Source organism: Urocampus carinirostris, chromosome 1 (genome assembly GCF_059441175.1).
Source record: "Urocampus carinirostris isolate Australia breed hairy pipefish chromosome 1, RoL_Ucar_1.0, whole genome shotgun sequence".
Lineage (NCBI taxonomy): Eukaryota > Metazoa > Chordata > Actinopteri > Syngnathiformes > Syngnathidae > Urocampus > Urocampus carinirostris.
In genome coordinates this window covers 4,658,673-4,680,555 of record NC_142349.1, presented here as the reverse complement: position 1 = coordinate 4,680,555, position 21,883 = coordinate 4,658,673, and the positions used below count along the sequence as shown (strand labels likewise).

General features: G+C 39.5%; 2 protein-coding genes across 3 annotated transcripts; both read right to left on the bottom strand.

Annotated features, from left to right (window-relative positions):
- Positions 1 to 4,995: 4,995 nt before the first annotated feature.
- Positions 4,996 to 7,244, bottom strand: LOC148373313 (coiled-coil domain-containing protein 42 like-2-like). The gene has a single exon (XM_088345607.1). The coding sequence runs from the start codon at positions 7,084 to 7,086 to the stop codon at positions 6,175 to 6,177; it is 912 nt and encodes a 303-aa protein (XP_088201733.1). The 5' UTR covers positions 7,087 to 7,244; the 3' UTR covers positions 4,996 to 6,174.
- Positions 7,245 to 10,264: 3,020 nt separating this feature from the next.
- ankrd33bb (ankyrin repeat domain 33Bb) lies at positions 10,265 to 20,657 on the bottom strand. Of its 2 annotated transcripts, none has more exons than XM_088345414.1 (5): positions 19,750 to 20,657; positions 16,067 to 16,196; positions 12,770 to 12,910; positions 12,506 to 12,669; positions 10,265 to 11,264 (listed from the first exon to the last, which is right to left on the bottom strand). In XM_088345414.1, the coding sequence occupies exons 1-5, from the start codon at positions 20,209 to 20,211 to the stop codon at positions 10,614 to 10,616; spliced, it is 1,548 nt and encodes a 515-aa protein (XP_088201540.1). In that variant the 5' UTR covers positions 20,212 to 20,657; the 3' UTR covers positions 10,265 to 10,613. The 2 variants fall into 2 exon arrangements, with proteins under 2 accessions (XP_088201540.1, XP_088201615.1); XM_088345489.1 differs by having other exon boundaries at positions 19,906 to 20,657.
- Between the last annotated feature and the right edge of the window lie 1,226 nt (positions 20,658 to 21,883).

The window sequence follows — 21,883 nt, the reverse complement described above, 5'->3', positions numbered from 1 at the left end:
CAGCATTCTAAGACAAACGCTTGCTACCCACAGTAAAAATTGGTCGTGGTTCCATCATGCTGTTGGGCTATGTGGCTAATGCAGGTACTGGCAATCTTGTTAGAGTTGAATGTCGCATGGATTCCAGTCAGTATCAGCAGATTCTTGCGAACAATGTTCTAGAATCAGTGAAAAACCTGAAGATGCACCAGGGCTGGATACTTCAACAAGACAACGACCCTGAACATCACTCAAATTCTACTCAGGCAATTATGCAGAGGAACAAGTACAATGTTCTTGAATGGTCATCTCAGTCCAAAGACCTGAATATATTTAAAGCAGGCTGTCCATGCTCGGAAACCATCAAACCTGACTGAAGTGGAGATGTTTTGTAAAGAAAATTGGTCAAATATACCTTCAACCAGAATCCAGACCCTCATTGGAAGCTATAGGAAGCTTTTAGAGGCTGTTATTTCTGTAAAGGGAGGATCTACCTAATATTGATGTAATTTATATATTTATATATATATATATATATATATATATATATATATATATATATATATATATATATATATTGGCTGGCAACCAGTTCATGGCTGGGGTGGGCTCCAGCCACCCCCCCCCACACCCCCACCCCCGCGACCCTAATGAGGATAAGCGGTACGGCTAATGAGATGAGATATATATATATATATATATATATATATATATATATATATATATATATATATATATATATATATATATATATATATATATATATATCAATGCCGTTACTAAGAGTCCCCTAGTGATTACCAGTACAGTGGTACCTCTTGATACGAAGACCTCTGAACCCGAGAATTTTAATATGCATTTACCAGTTTTATTTGTAACAAATCTCTTTCTATCTCTCTCTCTATCTATCTATCGATCTATCTATCTATATCTCTCTCTCTCACAAGAAGGCATCATATACAGTATACGTTGTTTGCTTATTTTAAACAATTTGTGAGTTACAATTCGGTAAAAGTTAACCGTACATTGAAACAATAACGGCTAATATAACAAAGTAGCATAATGCATTTTCAAAACGTTGGTTATTATTGGTAAAATAACATTAAAAACAACAAAAATCAGAAGAACCTTTAGGAAACCCTAATACAGTGGAACCTCGGTTCTCGACCATAATCCGTTCCAGAACCCTGTTCGAAAACCGATTTGTTCGATCACCGAAATCATTTTTCCCATTAAAAATAATGTAAATTGTTTTAATCCGTTCCAACACCCTGAACGTTTACCTTGAATGTTTAACGTAAACATAAAGCTAACCCAGGCTAATCGTACGTTCGCGTTATCGTAATCTTCCGTACGAAAGATTACGCCAACATGAATGTGTAAAAATAAAAAAATCAGGTCGTTTACAAGTCATTTAGCACCCGGGTCTCCACAACAAGTGGTGAGGGGTTCATTGGAAAGGGGGCTACGTTCCAACCCCCTCAATGTTGGGCTCAGTTCCAACACCCTGAATGTTTACCATGAATGTTTAACGTAAATTTAAAGCTAACCCAGGCTAATCGTACGTTCGCGTTATCGTAATCTTCTGTACGAAAGATTAAGCTAACATGAACGTGTAAAAATAAAAAAAATCAGGTCGTTTACAAGTCATTAAGCACCCGGGTCTCCACAACAAGTGGTGAGCGGTTCATCTGAAAGGGGGCTCCGTTCCAACACCCTGAATTTTGGGCTCAGTTCCAACACCCTGAATGTTTACCTCGATTCATAAAGCTAACCCAGGCAAATCGTACGTTCGCGTTATCGTAATCTTCCGTACGAAAGATTACGCCAACATGAACGTGTAAAAATAAAAAAATCAGGTCGTTTACAAGTCATTTAGCACCCGGGTCTCCACAACAAGTGGTGAGGGGTTCATTGGAAAGGGGGCTACGTTGCAACCCCCTCAATGTTGGGCTCAGTTCCAACACCCTGAATGTTTACCATGAATGTTTAACGTAAATTTAAAGCTAACCCAGGCTAATCGTACGTTCGCGTTATCGTAATCTTCTGTACGAAAGATTACGCTAACATGAACGTGTAAAAATAAAAAAAATCAGGTCGTTTACAAGTCATTAAGCACCCGGGTCTCTACAACAAGTGGTGAGCGGTTCATCGGAAAGGGGGCTCCGTTCCAACACCCTGAATTTTGGGCTCAGTTCCAACACCCTGAATGTTTACCTCGATTCATAAAGCTAACCCAGGCTAATCGTACGTTCGCGTTATCGTAATCTTCCGTACGAAAGATTACGCTAACATGAACGTGTAAAAATTAAAAAAAGGATAAAGAAAAGAATTATGACTAGGATTTCTTACCTTTGTGGTGGTCAGCAGAAGGCGCAGGTGGACAGCGGGCAGAAAGATGGAGGAGGAAGGACTGACATGTCTTAAATGCAATAGTTGTACGCACTACTTTTCTTTTTTCACCTGTAGCAACTTTGCTGCTTGCACTGACTTTCTTGGGAGGCATAATTAGGCTAAAACACTTCGTACACCTATATTAAAAGCGAAAGCAAAACGAAGATCGTCCGCACGCGATAACAGTTTGTCACGCCGCTCAGCATCGCACCCTGGCGTACGCACTCACGCATTACCGGCGTTCGAACTCCGATTTTTTGACCGAACAGCGAAGCAAGAATTTCTCTAAATTTTTGGTCGGACTCCGATTTGTTCGAACCGAGGTTCCACTCTTTTTAGTGTGCCCAGCCGAAAAAGACGATTTTTTTAAAAAAGAGCCAAAAATCCCATCACTGATGTGATTAACATTAGCTATCTAACATATGTAGGCCACTAGGTGGAAGCGTTCCATCACGAATGCCCTCAATGTGACTTGGTCCAAAGAAATGAATTCATTAGCGCCTTCAAACCAAAAATCGAGGACATGTTGCAAAGACTTAACTGCAAGTGAGGAAGAAGAAATGATTCTTGCACAACGTTTGCCTTAATCTTGATAAGCTCTCTAGGTTTGCTAAACTGTGACATGGACGTTGTTTTTTTAATTACTGTGCCAAACAGCAGTTTTGAGCAACATATGATGTTTAGCTTCAAAGTCAAAGAGAGGCGGCAACTGTCCCAGACGACACTCACAAAGAGCTTGGCTTCATCCTGGGACACCTTGAAGGGATTTATTCCACAGTCTTCGGTCAAATTAGACGCTCAGGTTCTGTCAATGCCTGTGAGGAAACAGTTATTCCACAGGTTTGGATCTTCTTGATAAGAAATATTAAAAAAATATTATGTATTAACATTTAAAACTATTTTTATTGACATTTTTGTTTAACAGTCAATTTTCTTGTGTATTAGCAAATTCTGAGAAGTAAACCCACCCACGAGAAACTGAGGCAAAAGGTATATTTTTGACTGATTTAAAACTTAATTATGAAAACCAATGTTTTGTACTCAATTCTGACCATTTTGGATGATGTAAACACAGCAAATACTATTTCATATAATATGATCCACGTTGCCTTCTAAGAACACCTTGGTAGCCAGCAGACTGCTTCTGAATATAGCTAACAAGCAATTGTTCTTCGTGATATGCTAGGAAATTTGATTTCAACCTGGCATGAAAGATCATTGAAATAATTAATGTCTTAAAATACATGATTCCGAAGTTGTTCTCAAAATTAGCCTCGGGTTTATATATGTAAATCGCTTAGTGCTCCTTATACAAGTCTTAATGCAGGGGCGTCTGGCTTTTTTTTTTTTTTTTTGCTCAGGAGCCACACAGTAGAGAAAACACACTCAGTATTAAAATATGAAAAACTAATAAAAAAAGATTATTCTAAATTACAAAACAAACTGGGCAGCACGGCGGGGCGGTGGTTAGCGCGTGTGCGGCACAGTTCTGAGGTCATGGGTTCAAATCCAGCTACCAACCTTCCTGTGTGGAGTTTGCATGTTCTCCTTCGGGCACTCCGTTTTCCTTCCACATTCCAAAAACATGCATGTCAGGTTAAGTGGCTGGTCCAAATTGTCCCTAGGTCTAAATGAGCGAGCAGATTGTCTGTCCCTCTGTGCCCTGCGATTGGCTGGCAACCAGTTCAGGGTGTCCCCTGCCCACTGCACTCAAAAAGTACTAAAAAGACCAAAAGGTACTTTAAACTGCAGAAAACTATTGAACTGTATGAAAAAGTTCAAAAAAGTGCTGTTAAGTATGAAAAGTATGGAAAAGTAGAAAGGAAATTATGAAAAGTACTGAACAGGTACTCAAAAGTATGGGGAAATTCCAAAAAAAAAATGAAAAGTATGAAAAAATACTCAGGTACGGTAATAAACAGTACTGAAAAGTGTGTATATGTATAGAAGGTGCAGTATGATGAGTGCTTAATAGCACTCATGAAACTGAAATGTAAAGTGAAAAATGTACTGAAAACTATATAAAAATGTTCTTAACGTTTTAAAACGTATAGATGTACAGAAAAGTATTAAAAAAAGAACTAACTAGTGTCAAAAAGTACTACGTATCACAAGAATAGTAGTGAAAAGTGGTAGAAAGTAAAAAACATAGTATTGAAAAGTACAAAAAAACTGAAATATAAAAAAGTGAAACATGGACTGAAAAGTATGTAAAAGTACTACAAAGTACCAAAAAAAAAAACAAAGTAAAAAGTACTGGAAAGCCTGAGAATTGAGGGTGTCAACACCTTTGCGACACAGACACACAAACACACGAATATATTCAGTATAAAGCTGCAGGTTAAAATAGTTGCCAACCCCTGATGTACAGAAGGCGAATCATCCAAGATCTGCCCTATGAATATGGTTGATATCCTTAGTCGACACACTCGACGAAGTATTTAGATTCACAATTGCCTTGTGTCCTGCTCGCGTTGTGTGTTTTGGTGCACAATTTAGCAGAAGCTTCACTGTTCATAGTATAAATTGCTGAGTCCAACCTCCATTTTAATCCAGAACAGAGTAAACTGAAACATACAATGTAAATATAGACTGACACAACCCCACATATGATCAACAAAATCCTGGAGAAATTAACCATTTTAATGAAATACCAACAAAATATATGTTAACGAAATTATATCTTTAGGTTACAGATGCTGGGGTCAAAGGCACAACATCAGAAGCAGATGGCTGTTATTGGTGATTGGTGTCAATAAAAATCTAGACTGAACTATTGTGTCTTCCTATATCACATCACTTCCTGTCTGAGAGTCTCCTTCCAAAAAATATGGAATATTACATTAATTTTAAATGAACTTTTCCAATGGGGTTTCTTGCCAACGCCAAATGAGCCTATTTATGGGATTTTTTTCAGAAAGGGCTTTCTTCTTCCCACTCTTCCATAAAGGGCAAATGTATGCAGAGTACGACAAACAGTTGTCTCATGCACAGATTGTCCCACCTCAGCTGTGCAGGTCCTGGGTCTCTGGGTTGCTTCTCCTATTAGTTTTCTCATTGTCTGGGGCCAGGGAAGGCCAGGTCTTAGTACGTTCGCAGTGGTTTTTATGCTCTCTCCAATCTGATATGATTGCTCGGACAGTGCTCCAGAAATAGGCAAATGTAGCGAAATCTTTTTGATCCCAAATCTGCTATGAACTTTTTAAAACTATCTCGGACCTACTTGATGTGTTCTTTGGTCTACATAATCCTGTCTTTTCTCCAGTGCATCCTTTCACAGACGTCTGACCCTATCACAGGGCAGGTGCATTTAAACTGAGCCTTTACGACATAAAGATGCACTCTATTTGTCACTGTTAGTTGTTTAGGTCAACATTTGGTCATTCGGAAGTCATCAGGGAACTTCTGGAGTCCATTGACCGAGCTGAGAGAACAACTCAACCCATTTGTACAGGCCCTAATTATAAGAAGTTTGAAAGGGCTGCACATACTATTATTACACTATCCCCTGACCTAAAACCTACATTAGGGCAAAAAAAAACACAACACCACAGCATGAAAAAAATAAGAACAGGGGGCCAATAACACTTACATATAAATATAACATAAAATGTTGAAATAATGTGGTCGCACTTCACCAATGTGTCTCACATGTTGTTGATTCTTAGAAAATGTTTTGTGTTTTTAGCTATGAGTTTAAAGCCTTAAATGTGGTAATATGACAAAAAGATTTTGGGGAACAATACTGTAACTGACTTCTGGTTAAAGTCCAAAAATCGTATTCTTTCTTATGTGTTTGTACTACTTTTCTACTTTGACGAGTCTTGTTTCGTACTCCTTCAGAATCTCAAAGTGGTCGAGCATGAAGGAGTGGATGGTCTCCAGCTGTTTCTCCGTCTCGTTGAGAGCCAACCCCTGCTTGTCGCAAACCTTCCCGCCAATCATTTCGTAGAGACTAAGAATCGACATCTTGATCTGCGCTAGCAGGTTCAGTTTCTTCGAAGCGGTTTCCTCAATTCGTTTCCACTCTTTGAACCAAAACTCCACTTTGAATTTGGAATCAAACAGCTCAGGCATGAGCTGGGTCAGCTCCATATCAAGCTCCTGTCGCTCTTGCTCGTATTGTTTCTGCAAGGCTATCTGCGTTTTCCTCTGCTGGTTGGTCTGCTCGTAAGCTTCGCCTTCCCTCTGCGACAGCTGGTCTTCGATACTATGGAGGCTCTCGATGTGGTCCGTGAGGGACTCCTCATCCTCGAATGAGGTCATCTCCACTAGTGTCTGCATGAACTGCTGATAGATATTGTGCTGGTGCATGACAGTCAAGCGTTCTTGCTTGATGTCCCTCAGTTCTGCACATTGTGACATTAGATCCTTTATCATGGTCTCCTTTTTAAGCGCTTCTTTCTCTTCGTTATCCGCTTTGGCAGAGGCCTGATCGACGATTTCGTCCGCCAGGTATGGACCCCTGCTCAGGAATACCTCCTCGACTTCGCCGATTTCCTGGCGTAAGTCATTTTCGCGCTCTTTCAAGCCCTCTAATTTCTCCAAGAGTTGGTCGGACTGCGCCTCAAGATCTTTCTCCTCCCGCCGAATGAGGATTTCCGTGTAGATAGCATCCCATTCGGACCAGCCTTTAGATTTTGTCGTGTGCCGAGTCCTGCGCGTATGTCCTTGAGTGGGATTGGTATTCACCTTCTGGGTCTTTTTGGACATTACACCTATTTAATTGAAATGAAGAATCTGACACATTAATTTGTGTATACAACAGGATATTATGCTATATCATCCAGTATTGTGCACTGAATCAGATATCTGAGACCAAAAACAAGATTACATCATCTCCTTTTCCCCTGAATGTGTTGTTTTGCACAAACTATTTGGCACTCCTCTAAATATTCATTTACACTTTATTACATAATGATGACACTAAAAGGTGACATCATTGGAGTTTGTGGGTGCCAGCGTCATCACAGAATACTTTTAAAGCTTATCAGCCAGGTTGATTCTCAGTACAGTAGTACCTTTTTATACAAAAATTGTTCAAACGTCATATTGTTAGAAAATGCTGTTATTAGTGTCAATAAATTTGTTCAAACCAAAAAAAATATAACAAAATTGTGAATATTCTTAATTGCTTTTAAAAGTGTCGAGAAAAATTGTTCAAACCTCACATTGTTTATTTGCTGTTAAAAGTTTCAATAAAATTGTTCAAACCAAACCTTTTTATACAAGCTTAATACCTTACAGGATCGGGCTCATAACTCCCATTGCTCTGGTAATGATCTGATTTACCCGATATGAAATAATCAAAAAGGAATTGGCCTTTTCCCAACCTCCCGAAAGGATCAAATCTAAATATAAATAGCTATTAACACATCTTTCTGATTAAAAAAAAAAAATCATAATAAAACATTAAAATTACAGTAATAATATAAATAAGATGATATTAATAAAACAAAATGTGGATTTATTCTGAGGCCTTACCATGGACTCAGTCGCCGTTGCCATGGTGCAGAGGAAGCACTAAGATTGAGAGACTGTTGATGATACGTAAGCCCTTACTGTACACTAATTAAACGTATACATTTTGCCAATATTTCATACGCTTTTTGAATATTTAAAATTTTGCACGCTGTATTACCTTTTTTTTGCCTTTAAATCCATGCCATGGAGATACGGTGCCACAGGAAACTTCTAGGCAGGTTTTAGATCAGGGGATGGTGTAATAATAGTCTGTGGTTCGTATTATTCAGTGATCTGTGCAGCCCTTTGAGACTCTGTGATTAAAGGCTATACAAATAATCATGACTAGGCATCAGATACTTACCCCTTTTGACAAACAAGACGGTGCACAACACAATGAGAGGGCACATTGGACCTGACAAAGAACTGTTGTTAACTGTAAGCACTTGGAAACTTTAGTAGTATGGTTCCGTCACAAGATCATCAGGACTGATAATTCTCCATGGCACAGTTCAAGGAGACAGGAGAAGAGGAAGACCAAAAAAGAACTGGGCCGACATTAAGGAATAGACCGGTGCCAACTTTTGCCACGACACATTGACTGTCAACAGTGGAGAAGGCTGTTCAGAGTTGCGTCCTCATTGGTGCCCTGACGACCCATGCGTTTAAGCGATCTGTGAACCATTTTCCATACTTATCAGAGCGACTTTCTCTTCGGAATACCTCCGCAATAGCTAAGCATTAGCTTAGGGTTAACATTAGGTCATCGTTAGATTAGCAGCCGCGCACACCTGCAAGGAGTAAACATGTTAATCTAACACAAAGTAGCCCCACAACTTACAAAGATGATGGTCTACACAGAAAATCTCAATATTAAACTAATGTTAGCATCGTGATCTCATAGTGCTAGCTTAGCTCAACGCTAGCTTAGTGTGACCCACAAACTATAGTGTACTATAGTGTACATTAAACAAGTAATGAATGTGCTGCTCTCGTTTGCTGGTCTGCAATATTTAAATGGACAGTGATTTAAAGTTGACTACTAGATATTGCTGTATTGTCGTGAAACCAAAGTCGAGTGCTATATATAAAGAATACAAACTATCGAGACTTAAAGTGATTAAAAAGCAGACATTTTTTCCTTGTTTTTTTGCACAGCCTTTCACAAAGTTTATTTTCTGGGCATCTGTGGCAGCAAGATGGCGAACACTAATTTTTAGCTGCCTCTTGATAAAGCTTATGTTAAGTAATAAATTTCTCTACAAGAATTTAAAAGAATACATGTTTGTATGAGAGATCATGTTTATGCTTATTCAAATCAATTGTTTTTTTCTTCACAATTAGGAGGGGCTAAATAGTACACACTGTCCCTTTAAAGATTATTAATAGTTTGTAGCAAAGGTTAAATAGTTGTTTAATTTCTAGTATGTATTCATAGTATCAGTAAGTACTAAAGACTTACTATCGGAAAAAAATGTGAAGTGAAACATTCTGAAAAATAACAAAAATACTAGTCGGATTAAACTAAGCATTTACAATAAAAATTCTTACATAGCATACTTTAGTATAAGCAAAATGCTCTTATGCAGAATGCTTTGGTTGATGAAAATACGTTTAATTAATATTTTAACTCCATTCATTTCATGTCAAAAAGGTAAAAAATCAGCTGGTTGTGCTTCCGATTAACTCCATGAGGATCGTAGTTGTTTTTTATGTTGGCAACAAAAAATTGGGGGTAGATAAAGATTTTAACAAGGCATGTGGATAGGTAAGTAGGTCGGTAGGCAGGTATGTAGTTAGGTAGGTAGGTTTTAAAGACACACTTTGTAACCGTTTAATTGTACAGTGGTAATGTACAAATACACTGTGAAATAATAATCAAGATAAGTGTCACTATTGTTTACAGTTTAAACTGCTTTGGTTTAATGGCCATATCATACGGTAAGTCAGGCAGAAGAAGTATGCAGAACATACTGATTAACAAGGCCATGAATGCAACACAGTCAGCTATCTGAATAAGCAGATATTACAACTGTTGTCCCACCGTATGAGTTCAGTCTTTCTTTCATTTTTCAAACCGTTGTGTCCATTTCCTGTTGGCGTTTGGTCAGAGCAGACTACATCTTCCACCTTAAAACCAATTGGGTTAAATATAACCCCATTTTGGGTCAAAAATAAAACAAACCAATGCTTGGGTTGATTTGACTCAACTCAACGTCCAATGTTGTTTTGCCAAATTAACCCTGACAGTATTTTAGTTAAAACTAACACCCTCCCCAAGATGGGTTCAGTTTATACTATAATATTATGTACTTATATATATATATATATATATATATATATATATATATATATATATATATATATATATATATATATATATATATATATATAAGTACATAATACATAATATATATATATATATATATGTGTGTGTGTGTGTATATGTGTATATATATATATATATATATATATATATATATATATATATGTATTTCATTGGAAAATAATGTGTTTTGTCATGTTTTTCCTCCTAAAGAAACTTTTCATTGTCAATCATTTTTGAAAAGGTGCCAGGGAGCCACTGGGATGCGCCAAAGAGCCTGCAAGAGGTTCCAGAGCCACTTGTTGCCTACCCCCAGTTAAGAATAACCAAAACAGTTGTGGTACTTTATGTAAATTCAACCCCAAAAAATCGGTCAAATTATTGGCATGATCTAATCTTTGACCCAAGTGTTTTTCGATTCTGAACAGCACCACTGTGAACTTCAACGGCTTTATCTCCGTCTTGTCGGCGGCAAAAGCTGCTCCTCCCTCTTTCTCTCCACCCTCTTCATCTTGTAATCCCACTTTGGGATTTGGAGTTGACTATAGTTATTATTCCGTCTGAGCTTTTCCGGTTTAAACGTGGGAGCCGGGGCCTTACAGAGTCTAACTTTGGGCACCACGATTCCCGGTCGCACGCTGCTCCTCCTCAGCAAATGGAGTGGTAGGAGACTCGCCCGTCGGATGGCCATGGAGGACGCGGCAGCCACGTCATCTAAAATCTGAGGCTGGAGGCTGGATCGCCGATCCCTGGTTTTGGGGATGAGTAGCACCCGAGAGTTCTGAAAAAATCTCTTGTAGTGGTTGAGCCTGTCTGGGCCCAAGTTCTTCAGCTCAGCCAGCCTTTGCTTCCTGAGGATTTCTTGCACGGCGTAGCGTCGCTTGCCCAAGCAAGGCGGACTTCCTGGGCATACTGTACGGCAGGCCGTGGCGACAAATGGACTGCGGAGAGCAGTGGTGATCCGGACCATGTGCTCTAGAACACCGTCGTCCACAGCGTTCACTTTGTTGTTAAGGTAAAATCTGTAAGGGCAACAACATGACAGAAGGTCGATTGAACGCTTCCAGCAGGTCTTTGGTTCTCCGGCCTTGGCTACCAGATCCTATGGAAGATTAAAAGAATAAGTTTTGCTAAAAGAAAAACTTTTCAAGGAAATTCAGAAATCCAGCTAATGATTGTGTTGAAACAAGCTAATGCAGTGACATGCAGTCAGGGGAGGCAGGTGAGGCTGTGCCTCACCTGTTGATAAGTTTATTCTGTTTGTGATATTGGACGGATGCAAAGGAAATTTCATAGAATACCAGTTTTTACTATTATTGCACCCTGTTGTACAACGTTTTGACATCATTGTCGCTCTCGGCCAATCATATTGCTATTTTTTTATTTCAACTCCACTTACAGCTGATTTGTTTTTTGTAAGCTTGAAGGTTTAACAAAACGGGGAGGCTCAGAGAAGGCGGATGGAATATTTTTCTCTTATATGAAGGGTCCTGTTTCTCCTCGAGCAAAATTCATTGATATTTTCTGTCCTTTGAGTTTCTACTATGGTTCGAAAATTCAAACGTGACGCTTCTCATCATGCAAATATACGTTTTAAAATATATCAAATGGCTATATTCATTTAGTGGGTTTTTTCTCAAAAAACTTCACAATCTTTAGATTTCCTTTTTTAGATTTACTGACTATTAACTCAATTAATATGTAACGTTAGTATGTAACATATTTCTGTGTTGAGTGTCTGCAGATGCTGAGGCATGCAATTCTCTTGCCTCATGGCAGATGTTTATAATTCTCTAACTCAAGGGGAGGGGGATTCAATTATTCAAAGAAGATGGCATTTCCAAGCAAAAAGTACATGTATCGATATAATACCATGTATTTAGTTGGATCAGATAGATACCATAATTCCCAATATCGCCCACCCCTACTTTCAAAAAGAACTGTGATCCTTTACCAAATCACAAATACGCGCACTTTAAATTCAATTTAATACTAATATCGGTGATATGATCTGTTTACTCACCGATTTCAATACCTTAAAATAGTAAAGCACCAGGTTAGGGACAACACTGGTTATTTTTTGTCCAATTGTCTCGTTTACCATGCCTTATGGGTGTGACTTGTTTGCTTTGTCATTGCGGTTCAAAACTAGTGTACAATTTAATAGTTTACATAAAATATATAGCCTCTAAGAATGCACCTCATTGATAGGTTGATATTTAAAATGTACAAAACCTGATTGTATTTTTATACATTGATTGTTCTATTTGCGTGCATGTTACGTCATTGTTCTGTGTAGTGAACAGTATGCGGCCATATAAGAAGATATAAGAAAATGCCCACCTCCAACAAGGGCCACTCCAAGTCGTAGGAATCACAGAACTGCTCGGCACAAGGTTTCATCATGACCTGATACATCAGGTACGCCGTTTCATAGCGACCAGTGAAGAGGGCCCACTCCCTTGGGGTCATCTTGCGCCCGTTATCCCTGGCTTGCACGTCACTTCCTGGAAACGTCACAATCAAATCTTAACACTTTCCGGTGCCACCATACATGCGTCTTCACAAGAGGCATGTTTTTACATTGCAGTAGTACTTGAGGTTTACCAGCCAGCATGAGCGCTCTACAAGTGTCGGCACGACCTTGCATCGCCGCCTTCATTAAAGCTGTGAAGCCATGACAGTTCCTCCGCTCGAGGTCAAGACCAGGGAAGTAGTTGAGCAGATAATGAGAGATAAACACGTGGCCTGCACACAACAGAAAAGCAGCATTAGGTAGTGGCCCGGAAAAATATGTCTACAATACTCAGGGTTCATACGAGTGCTTGAAATCTTTGAAAATGCCTGAATTTCAATGTTGTATTTTCAAGGATTGAAAAGTGCTTGAATTTTGGGTAAAGTGCTGGTAAATGCTTGAAATTGTTGCCATGTCTTTCAACACATCTGCTTAAAAATGGCACAGACACTGCTCTCTGGTGGCTTTGCTTTGCATTTCTTCTTCAGGCTGGCATTATTTTGTACGGCATTGTCCTATTAAGCATCATGGTTCCCTACGGGTCACCACCGAGAGGACAGGTGCATGCTACACATAAACAGGGCACTATGAAATGTGTATCAGTGCAAGGATTACGTATCATCTATCCATCCAATTTTTGCTTATCCTCAGTAGGGTAGGTGCTGGAGCCCATCCCAGTCATCTTCGTGCAGTGGGCAGGGGACACCCTGAATTGGTTGCCAGCCAGTCGCAGGGCAGACAAAGACAAAAAACTCACTCGCTCATTCACACCTAGGGACAATTTGGATTGGTCAATTAACCTGACATGCATGTTTTTGGAATGTGGGAGAAAACCAGAGTGCCCGGAGGAAACCCACGCATGCACTGGGAGAACATGCAAACTCCACACGAGGAGGTTGCAATAGCTGGGGATGTGCGCTAACCACTCTGACGCCATGCCGCAATGTCAGTCATTTTAATAAAAAAAAAAAATGAAAGGCAGAGTGTTTAGTTCTAAATTACAAGAAAAAGCTTGTTTTACTCTCACCTCACCTGCAAGTCACTTTCTTTGTCAAGACCGGGGATCAATAAAAGTTTTAACGAAGCAGAAAATGAGTACGTGGCCGAGTACGTGGCTGACCGCAGAGAGTCATTTATCATGCTTAGCGGACAAGAGGCCGAGGGGGCACACGTCTATTACGACGATTGCATCTTGATGGAATCTCTCGCCTCTGAAAATGTGATTAGTGGAAACGCTAGCTCCTCTCAGCGTGATCACATCTCATTCTTAAAGGTTGGGCACGTTGGGGAAAACATCAGCCCGATCATGTGGGGTAAAGTGCTCCTCTATAAATAATGCACGAGCGGCAGGAGGGAAATTGTCAGTCAAAAAGACCGTTGACCTCAATCGCAATTGTTATCGTCAGAGATTCCCTCCTGGATTGAGATATGCTGAACTTTGAAAAATATTTTGAAAATTCTGCGGATGCGATTAGTATGAGGGATGTTGTTTAATCATGAGTAACTATTGCAAAAAGTACGGCGGCTGGGTGGTAAGCGCGCAGAGGTTCAGGGTTGCAGTCCAGCTAACGCAGCCTCCCCATGTGGAGTTTGCATGTTCTTCCCGTGCGTGCTTGGGTTTCCTCCGGAACTTCCGGTTACCTCCCACATTCCAAAAACATGCTTGTCAGGTTAATTGGCCGGTCCAAATTGTCCCTAGGTGTGAATGAGCAAGTGAGTTGTCTGTCTCTATGTGCCTTGTGACTGCCTGGCAACCAGTTCAGGGTATCCCCTGCCCAGTGCCCGAGGATAGCTGGGAAGGGCTTCAGCACCCCCGCGACTCTACTGAGGATAAGCGGTGCAGATAATGGATGGATGGATGAACTATTTCAAAATGAATGATTATTATATCTATAAAGATGTCTTAATTTTAGCAAACTGTATAATCCCTTATACATCCAACAGAACCCTCAATTTCTATGACTGTATTCGTGTGTAAGACACATTTTTTTACCTTAAAAAAAATTAAAAGTTTGGGTGCGTGTTGTACTTTATTTGTGCAGTGAAAAGATCGTTGACACAATCGCAAAACATTAGTTACTATGGTGGTGGCAGTGAGAGTGCAGAATCTTAACCATTAAAGCACCAGCGTTATAGATGAAAACCAAATGCATGGGTTGAGTGTTATCTCACTATTAAACTATTTTTATTCTCATTACCAGAAACAAATATTAGAGAATGGAGTAAACAGAAAGTTGTCCCGAAAAAGAAGACTCAAAAGATACCAACAGGGAACTGTAGTCTTGTTATGTAGTGAAACTTTGCCTGCTGTTTGATTCAAATGTTTAAATTCGGGAATAGATTTGTGGATAAAAGTATTGAAATACAGTATAGCAAGCAAGTAATCTAATCCATCCAAATCAAAACTTCTAAACTACTATGTAAATCCTGATTTGTGCTTCGAAACGGCTGAACAGATTTTTGTGAAAATTCACACAGTTGTACTTTGGGCCTGTGCAAGTGTCTTAAGCTAGGTTTCATGTCAAAATGCCAATCGCCATCAAGGGGCGCATGCGTGTTATGCCTGATGATATTATGAGTTTTAGAGAATATATAAGGGCACCTACAGCTTGCCAGATTCTTGTTTCCCATGCACTACTTCTCTCTATATTGCTCGTTGTCATCATGCATTTCATCTGGTAAATTGTTTTTTTTTTCTTCGTTGCACCGTCATAGCACCCCCATAATTGTCCCATCATGGTTTGGGTATATGTCATGTTCCTTTCATGTTTTGTTTAGTCAGGGCCAGTTGGTCACAATATGTTCTAAATTGTCTTTCTTTCATCTTTTCTTCACTTGGAGCTGTTTGGTGTTGGAACAGTATTTAGTTACAACCAGTTGTTTGGTCTTCCACCATCTCTATGTCTTTTCGCTTTCTTCTTTTCTTCATTTACATCCAATTAGTTTTCCTCCCACATTCCAAAAACATGCTTGGACCTGTGTTAAGAGTAGCTTTTGCTATCTTTAAATTTTAAAGCTCCTAGTAAACGTTCTGTATCTAGACATTATCGGATACAGATTCCTTTTCTGTAGATAAATATTTTTTTAAATCTTATTTTGTGTATATATGTTTGAGATCCACTTTTCCGACCACTACAATTAGGCTTTAATCTAATTACCCTTTAATTATCCTGATTACTGATAAGATTGTTTTTGGAATCCTTATTTGCATTCTCATTTAACAAAGCTGGAAAATAATGGATGTATATTGTCTGTCCCTTTAAAATATTTCTAAATAAAACTTGTTACTGAGTGTGTATTGACGTAACTGTTTAAAAAAGGTTTTGAAAAGAACATGTGATGCATATTGGGTGCTATTAATAAGCATGATTATAAAGCGTTGTGTTTACCTGCTTGAGCTGCTGTAATAAGGGCGGTGTTACCCTCGTTATCTTGCCAGTTGACATCAAGGTAAGGACACTGAGCCAGAGCGATGACCACGTCTGCGTATCCATAGTAACAGGCTACAATCAATGCAGACTGAAACACCAATAAAGAGTTATGTTTGCATCGTTTGTACAGAGTGGAGACATTTAATCTGTAAAAAGGATATTTTTATTGGAGGTTGTTGAATTGTAGTTAACTCATCAAGGTAAAGTGAATTTATAGATTTTTTCCCTGTTTATGGTCCAACATTTGCTGTAAATGATGCAAAATTGATAGTACTTTTCAGCAAAAACGTCTGGGGTACAGCTGCAATTAGGATATAATGAAAGTATTTCAGTGACTGGGGGGAGAAAAAAGGGCTTTGGTTTAAATTTGAGGAAGAACCGCAACCATTAAACAATCTTGCATACAAGCTGGCGCAAATTGGAAGCAACATTTTGAAGCAGGCAGAGTTCGCTGACTCATAACACCACAAATCAGAAGTTCACTAGTATCACGAAATCTATTATTAGAGTGAGCATGCCAGAAAGCAGGAGTTAGCAAAAAGCAGTGATTGGGAAGAGTCAGTAAAAACTAACAAAAGGAAGATGGAGGGAGACAAAAAGCGTGATCGAATCACAGGCCTAAGTGAAGACCCTGCAGGCCGCGGATGTGGAAAGTAAACGATGGTTGATTCGAGATAAAACAAGCAACACAGTCTAACTATGTTCAAAAAAAATATACAGGGAGTGCAGAATTATTAGGCAAATGAGTATTTTGACCACATCATCCTCTTTATGCATGTTGTCTTACTCCAAGCTGTATAGGCTCGAAAGCCTACTACCAATTAAGCATATCAGGTGATGTGCATCTCTGTAATGAGAAGGGGTGTGGTCTAATGACATCAACACCCTATATCAGGTGTGCATAATTATTAGGCAACTTCCTTTCCTTTGGCAAAATGGGTCAGAAGAGGGACTTGACAGGCTCTGAAAAGTCAAAAATAGTGAGATATCTTGCAGAGGGATGCAGCACTCTTAAAATTGCCAAGCTTCTGAAGCGTGATCATCGAACAATCAAGCGTTACATTCAAAATAGTCAACAGGGTCGCAAGAAGGTGTAGAAAAACCAAGGCGCAAAATAACTGCCCGTGAACTGAGAAAAGTCAAGCGTACAGCTGCCAAGATGCCACTTGCCACCAGTTTTGCCATATTTCAGAGCTGCAACATCACTGGAGTGCCCAAAAGCACAAGGTGTGCAATACTCAGAGACATGGCCAAGGTAAGAAAGGCTGAAAAACGACCACCACTGAACAAGACACACAAGCTGAAACGTCAAGACTGGGCCAAGAAAAATCTCAAGACGGATTTTTCTAAGGTTTTATGGACTGATGAAATGAGAGTGAGTCTTGATGGGCCAGATGGATGGGCCCGTGGCTGGATCGGTAAAGGGCAGAGAGCTCCAGTCCGCCTCAGACGCCAGCAAGGTGGAGGTGGGGTACTGGTATGGGCTGGTATCATCAAAGATGAGCTTGTGGGGCCTTTTCGGGTTGAGGATGGACTCAAGCTCAACTCCCAGTCCTACTGCCAGTTTCTGGAAGACACCTTCTTCAAGCAGGGGTACAGGAAGAAGTCCGCATCCTTCAAGAAAAACATGATTTTCATGCAAGACAACGCTCCATCACACGCATCCAAGTACTCCACAGCGTGGCTGGCAAGAAAGGGTCTAAAAGAAGAAAAACTAATGACATGGCCTCCTTGTTCACCTGATCTGAACCCCATAGAGAACCTGTGGTCCCTCATCAAATGTGAGATTTACAAGGAGGGAAAACAGTACACCTCTCTGAACAGTGTCTGGGAGGCTGTGGTTGCTGCTGCACGCAATGTTGATCGTGAACAGATCAAAGCACTGACAGAATCCATGGATGACAGGCTTTTGAGTGTCCTTGCAAAGAAAGGTGGCTATATTGGTCACTGATTTGTTTTTGTTTTGTTTTTGAATGTCAGAAATGTATATTTGTGAATGTTGAGCTGTTATATTGGTTTCCCTGATGAAAATAAATAATTGAAATGGGTATACATTTGTTTTTTGTTAAGTTGCCTAATAATTATGCACAGTAATAGTCACCTGCACACACAGATATCCTCCTAAAATAGCTAAAACTAAAAAAAACCCACTCCAACTTCCAAAATATTCAGCTTTGATATTAATGAGACTTTTGGGTTCATTAAGAACATGGTTGTTGTTCAATAATAAAATTAATCCTCAAAAATACAACTTGCCTAATAATTCTGCACTCCCTGTATTGTGCATAATCACAAGAACGTGGTTTTGATTGTTAGACCTAAAACTGCAAACAAACAATTGTATGTAGGAGTTAAAAAATATATATTAGAATCTTATTTAAATCCTACTTTGAATTATACTTCAAGTAGAAGGAGCGTTAGTTAAAAAGATTTAACACTTACTACAGTAATTAATCGCTCTATCAGGGTTTATTTATTTATTCACTTTTTTTAATCATGCATCGTGTTCTGCATTCTGATTGACTAAGCGATCGCCCCGCCCCTTTTCTGCCTTTGTTTGCCAGTGCGTCAATAAGGTTGCTGTATACGTTGTACACTTATGTTAACCCCTTAACTTTCCGACGGCCCGATCAGTCTGAAACGATTTACCCTAAAACTATAAAGCCGGGATAGCTCACCATTGGATCCTCTGGTAATGAGATGATTGAGATGAATATCTGCAAGCATGGAGTAGCATACCTGTCAACCTGTACGTTTTTGCCTTACAAAGTACATTTATTATGCATTTTAAGATGTGTACAACGTACAAGATAATCTGTACGGAAAAACGCAAATTTGTCAATTATGGGTACCATCCGGTATACAGTGACTATCACAAAACGGCAAATCGATCAAGTCAAACGAGTTCGCCGCGGTAGCCTCTATCTCGGTATCATTTTTTTTCGGTGCAAACGAAGCGAGCGTTTGATGCTACTGTGCGCATGCTTTTGCCGCTGTAGTGCCGAATTTAGTTCAAGAACAGCATTCAATTTACTTTGGATACGTCTTGGATTGGGATTTTTGGTGAATTTTACAGGAACGTTAAGGGTTAAAACAGCTTGACGAACCTACATTACGTAGGCCCAAATGTTTTTCAATTTCCAGTTTAAACAAAATGCTCTGACCTACAAAATCAGTAAAAGGCAGAAGAAGATGCTTTATATCGTGACAAAGTTGGATTTCTCTACATGCTACAGGGAGGTAAAAGTATTTTCACGCCACATTTTTGGTTTTCCCTTCTGGTCTCCCTCGGACATCAATTTGACTACACTAAAATGATTGAATTTGGTATTGCGGTCGAATCTTTTTTTAGAATGTCACTTCCAAATGACAAAATCTTGTGAACCAGGCATTTTTGTTCATACCAGTCCCAAATCTGTAAGTGATCCCCTAGCAATATGATTGTTATCTTGTTTCAGGGATCAGGCGACTAGTGACCTTGCAAGCCTGTTAAAAGCTGAGCTGAGAGGCAAGGAGCTTCGCATTGAGTCACTTTGCAATCTACACTCCCCATCTGTTCCTTAACAGAATTAACCTAATGCTCTGACCCCAATGTCAGGTAGACACCATCATATTTTCATTTTGCATGTTCTTGCTCTTACTCTTCTGTTTCGGTCTGTTTCCTGCACTTCCTCCTCTGTCAGTCCTTGCCTGATCATGATCTTGACAATGATGGTGTTGTTATTGCAGCAGGCTTTAAAAAAGGAAATCGGTTCTGGGCTCCCGCGACATGGCGAGCGTAGGCGGTCAGAACCCACCGAAGTGTCGAGCGGGTAGAACGAATCGTCAGATGCGATACTCCTTGTATCCGAGTTATCAGACAGAGCCTCAAAGTCCAGTTCCTCAAATTCCTGGTAGATATCATCTTCATCCTCCCAGTAGTTTCGGGCAAAGTCAGATTCGGTCTCCTCTCTTTCTCTCGGTTCCTCGTCCTCGTCGTTGTCAACCTCGGTGACGCACATGACAGGTGTCTCCATTGCAGTTTTGCCTGGTCCCGTTCTTCCAGCAACTCCATTCTCCAGAGGTTTTCCAGCTTCCCTTTCTTTATCTGTTATTACAACCATTTAATCTTACCCTCCTCCCGCTCACTTGTTTGAATAACAGTCGGATCCGGAGACATCACTACAAGAGTTTATTGTTGTTATCTTGCGGCATTCACACAGACTCAAGTCCAAAATGTTCTTTTGATCATATTTTGGTGCAGAGAAGTCACAGTGTCACAACATTGCAGGTTCTACTTGTCGTCTTCTGTCAATATCCTTCACATTGGAATTGAGGAACACTGACATAAATCGGCTCAACAGTTAAAAATTCCCAAAAGTCTCCCATGAAATCCGAAAGGGTGCTGATAATATCCATTTGGAAAAATGCCATTCTTCTGTCGCACCTCCTAGTCTTGTCCAAAAGTAGGTAAACATGACATTTTTAGAGCATCAACTTGTGAAGAAAAATTTTAAGTCGCAATCAGCAACATATTGAATGCTCCCTTGTGGAGAAATGGAGGACTTATTTTGAGAACAGTCAGCAGTGCAAAGAGATTTCCTCTCTAACTGACGCAAAATAATCCCTTTAGTTGCTCCCTCACCCGCTTTAGTCCTCTGTCCTTTCAGTTTGTGCACTGCAGGAAACATTATACTGTATTTATTTGGATGATATTTGCTAATTATTATTTGAATACTGTCCTCAAATGTTCCCTCTGAAGTAACTGTAAAGTGTTGCTGCTTCCTGTTTCCTGAAATTCTTGTGAAACGGCGACTGCACTAAAAAGTCTGGCACTTGAATGCTAGGAACACATCATTGTATTTCCTGTGAAGCATCTGAAATTGGACATGACTGTGATTTATTGATACCTTAGTTTAGGGTAATATTCCCATAATCTGCTCTTGGCCTCTCAGACTAAGGCACCGTGTGAAGAGGGGCAAAGGTAATTGGATTTGGCATAAGTAGCACAACCTGGTTCTTGGAATAGACTTCGTCTGATAAGACTCCTTTCGTTTTGTTGCTACATTTCAATTGATGGTAATGACATAATCAACATCCACTTTCTTTTTTGAAATCTGCGTATTCCCTCGTGTCCTGTCTTTGCTCAAGTGCACCAACTTGGTCTTTCCGTAATCTCCCATTTACCCTAACTCTACTGATCCAGTCATGTTTTGACAAACAATCTATCTCAATCTGTTCCCAAGGCCATCGAAAAACGACAATCAACACAGTGCTGTTTATTCTTTTTGTTTAATATTCAGTTAGTACACATGCTATTGTGTTTGGTTACCAATATTTTTGTTGTTTGAGTACTATTAGAGCAATTTGCCTCAGGACGAAGCACGCTATACATCTGACAGCATATTCACTTCAGGTCAAAAGGTTTATACAGTATACATTGCATGAAAAATTTGTCTTTTTTACCACTAGATAGCATCCAAGTATACTAAGTCAGCTGGGGCACGCAAAGTCCTTTGCAAAAAGAGAAACACAATGCATACCTGTCAACCTCCACGGCTCCATGCCTTTACAAACTGTCGTATTTTCCCTTACATAATAATCTTACACCATATTTTTTTTCAAACGTGTATATTTATGTAATGTTATATTGTACATGTGTTTCGTTATATCATATATATTGTTAATTAACATTTTGTCGTGAGATACTGAGTTGCTCAACATGAATGAGATTTATTATTTTAAAAAGTTCAAAAATTAAGTAGCTTGGACGTTCACTGTAGAACGAAAAAATAC

Coding starts and splice junctions, on each gene's coding strand:
- ankrd33bb (XM_088345414.1), bottom strand. CDS start 20,211: ATGGTTGTAATAACAGATAAAGAAAGGGAAGCTGGAAAACCTCTGGAG. Junction 12,670..12,769: donor TAGAGCGCTCATGCTGGCTG/GTAAACCTCAAG, acceptor TGACGTTTCCAG/GAAGTGACGTGCAAGCCAGG. Junction 11,265..12,505: donor TGGAGTGGCCCTTGTTGGAG/GTGGGCATTTTC, acceptor AATCTTCCATAG/GATCTGGTAGCCAAGGCCGG.
- LOC148373313 (XM_088345607.1), bottom strand. CDS start 7,086: ATGTCCAAAAAGACCCAGAAGGTGAATACCAATCCCACTCAAGGACAT.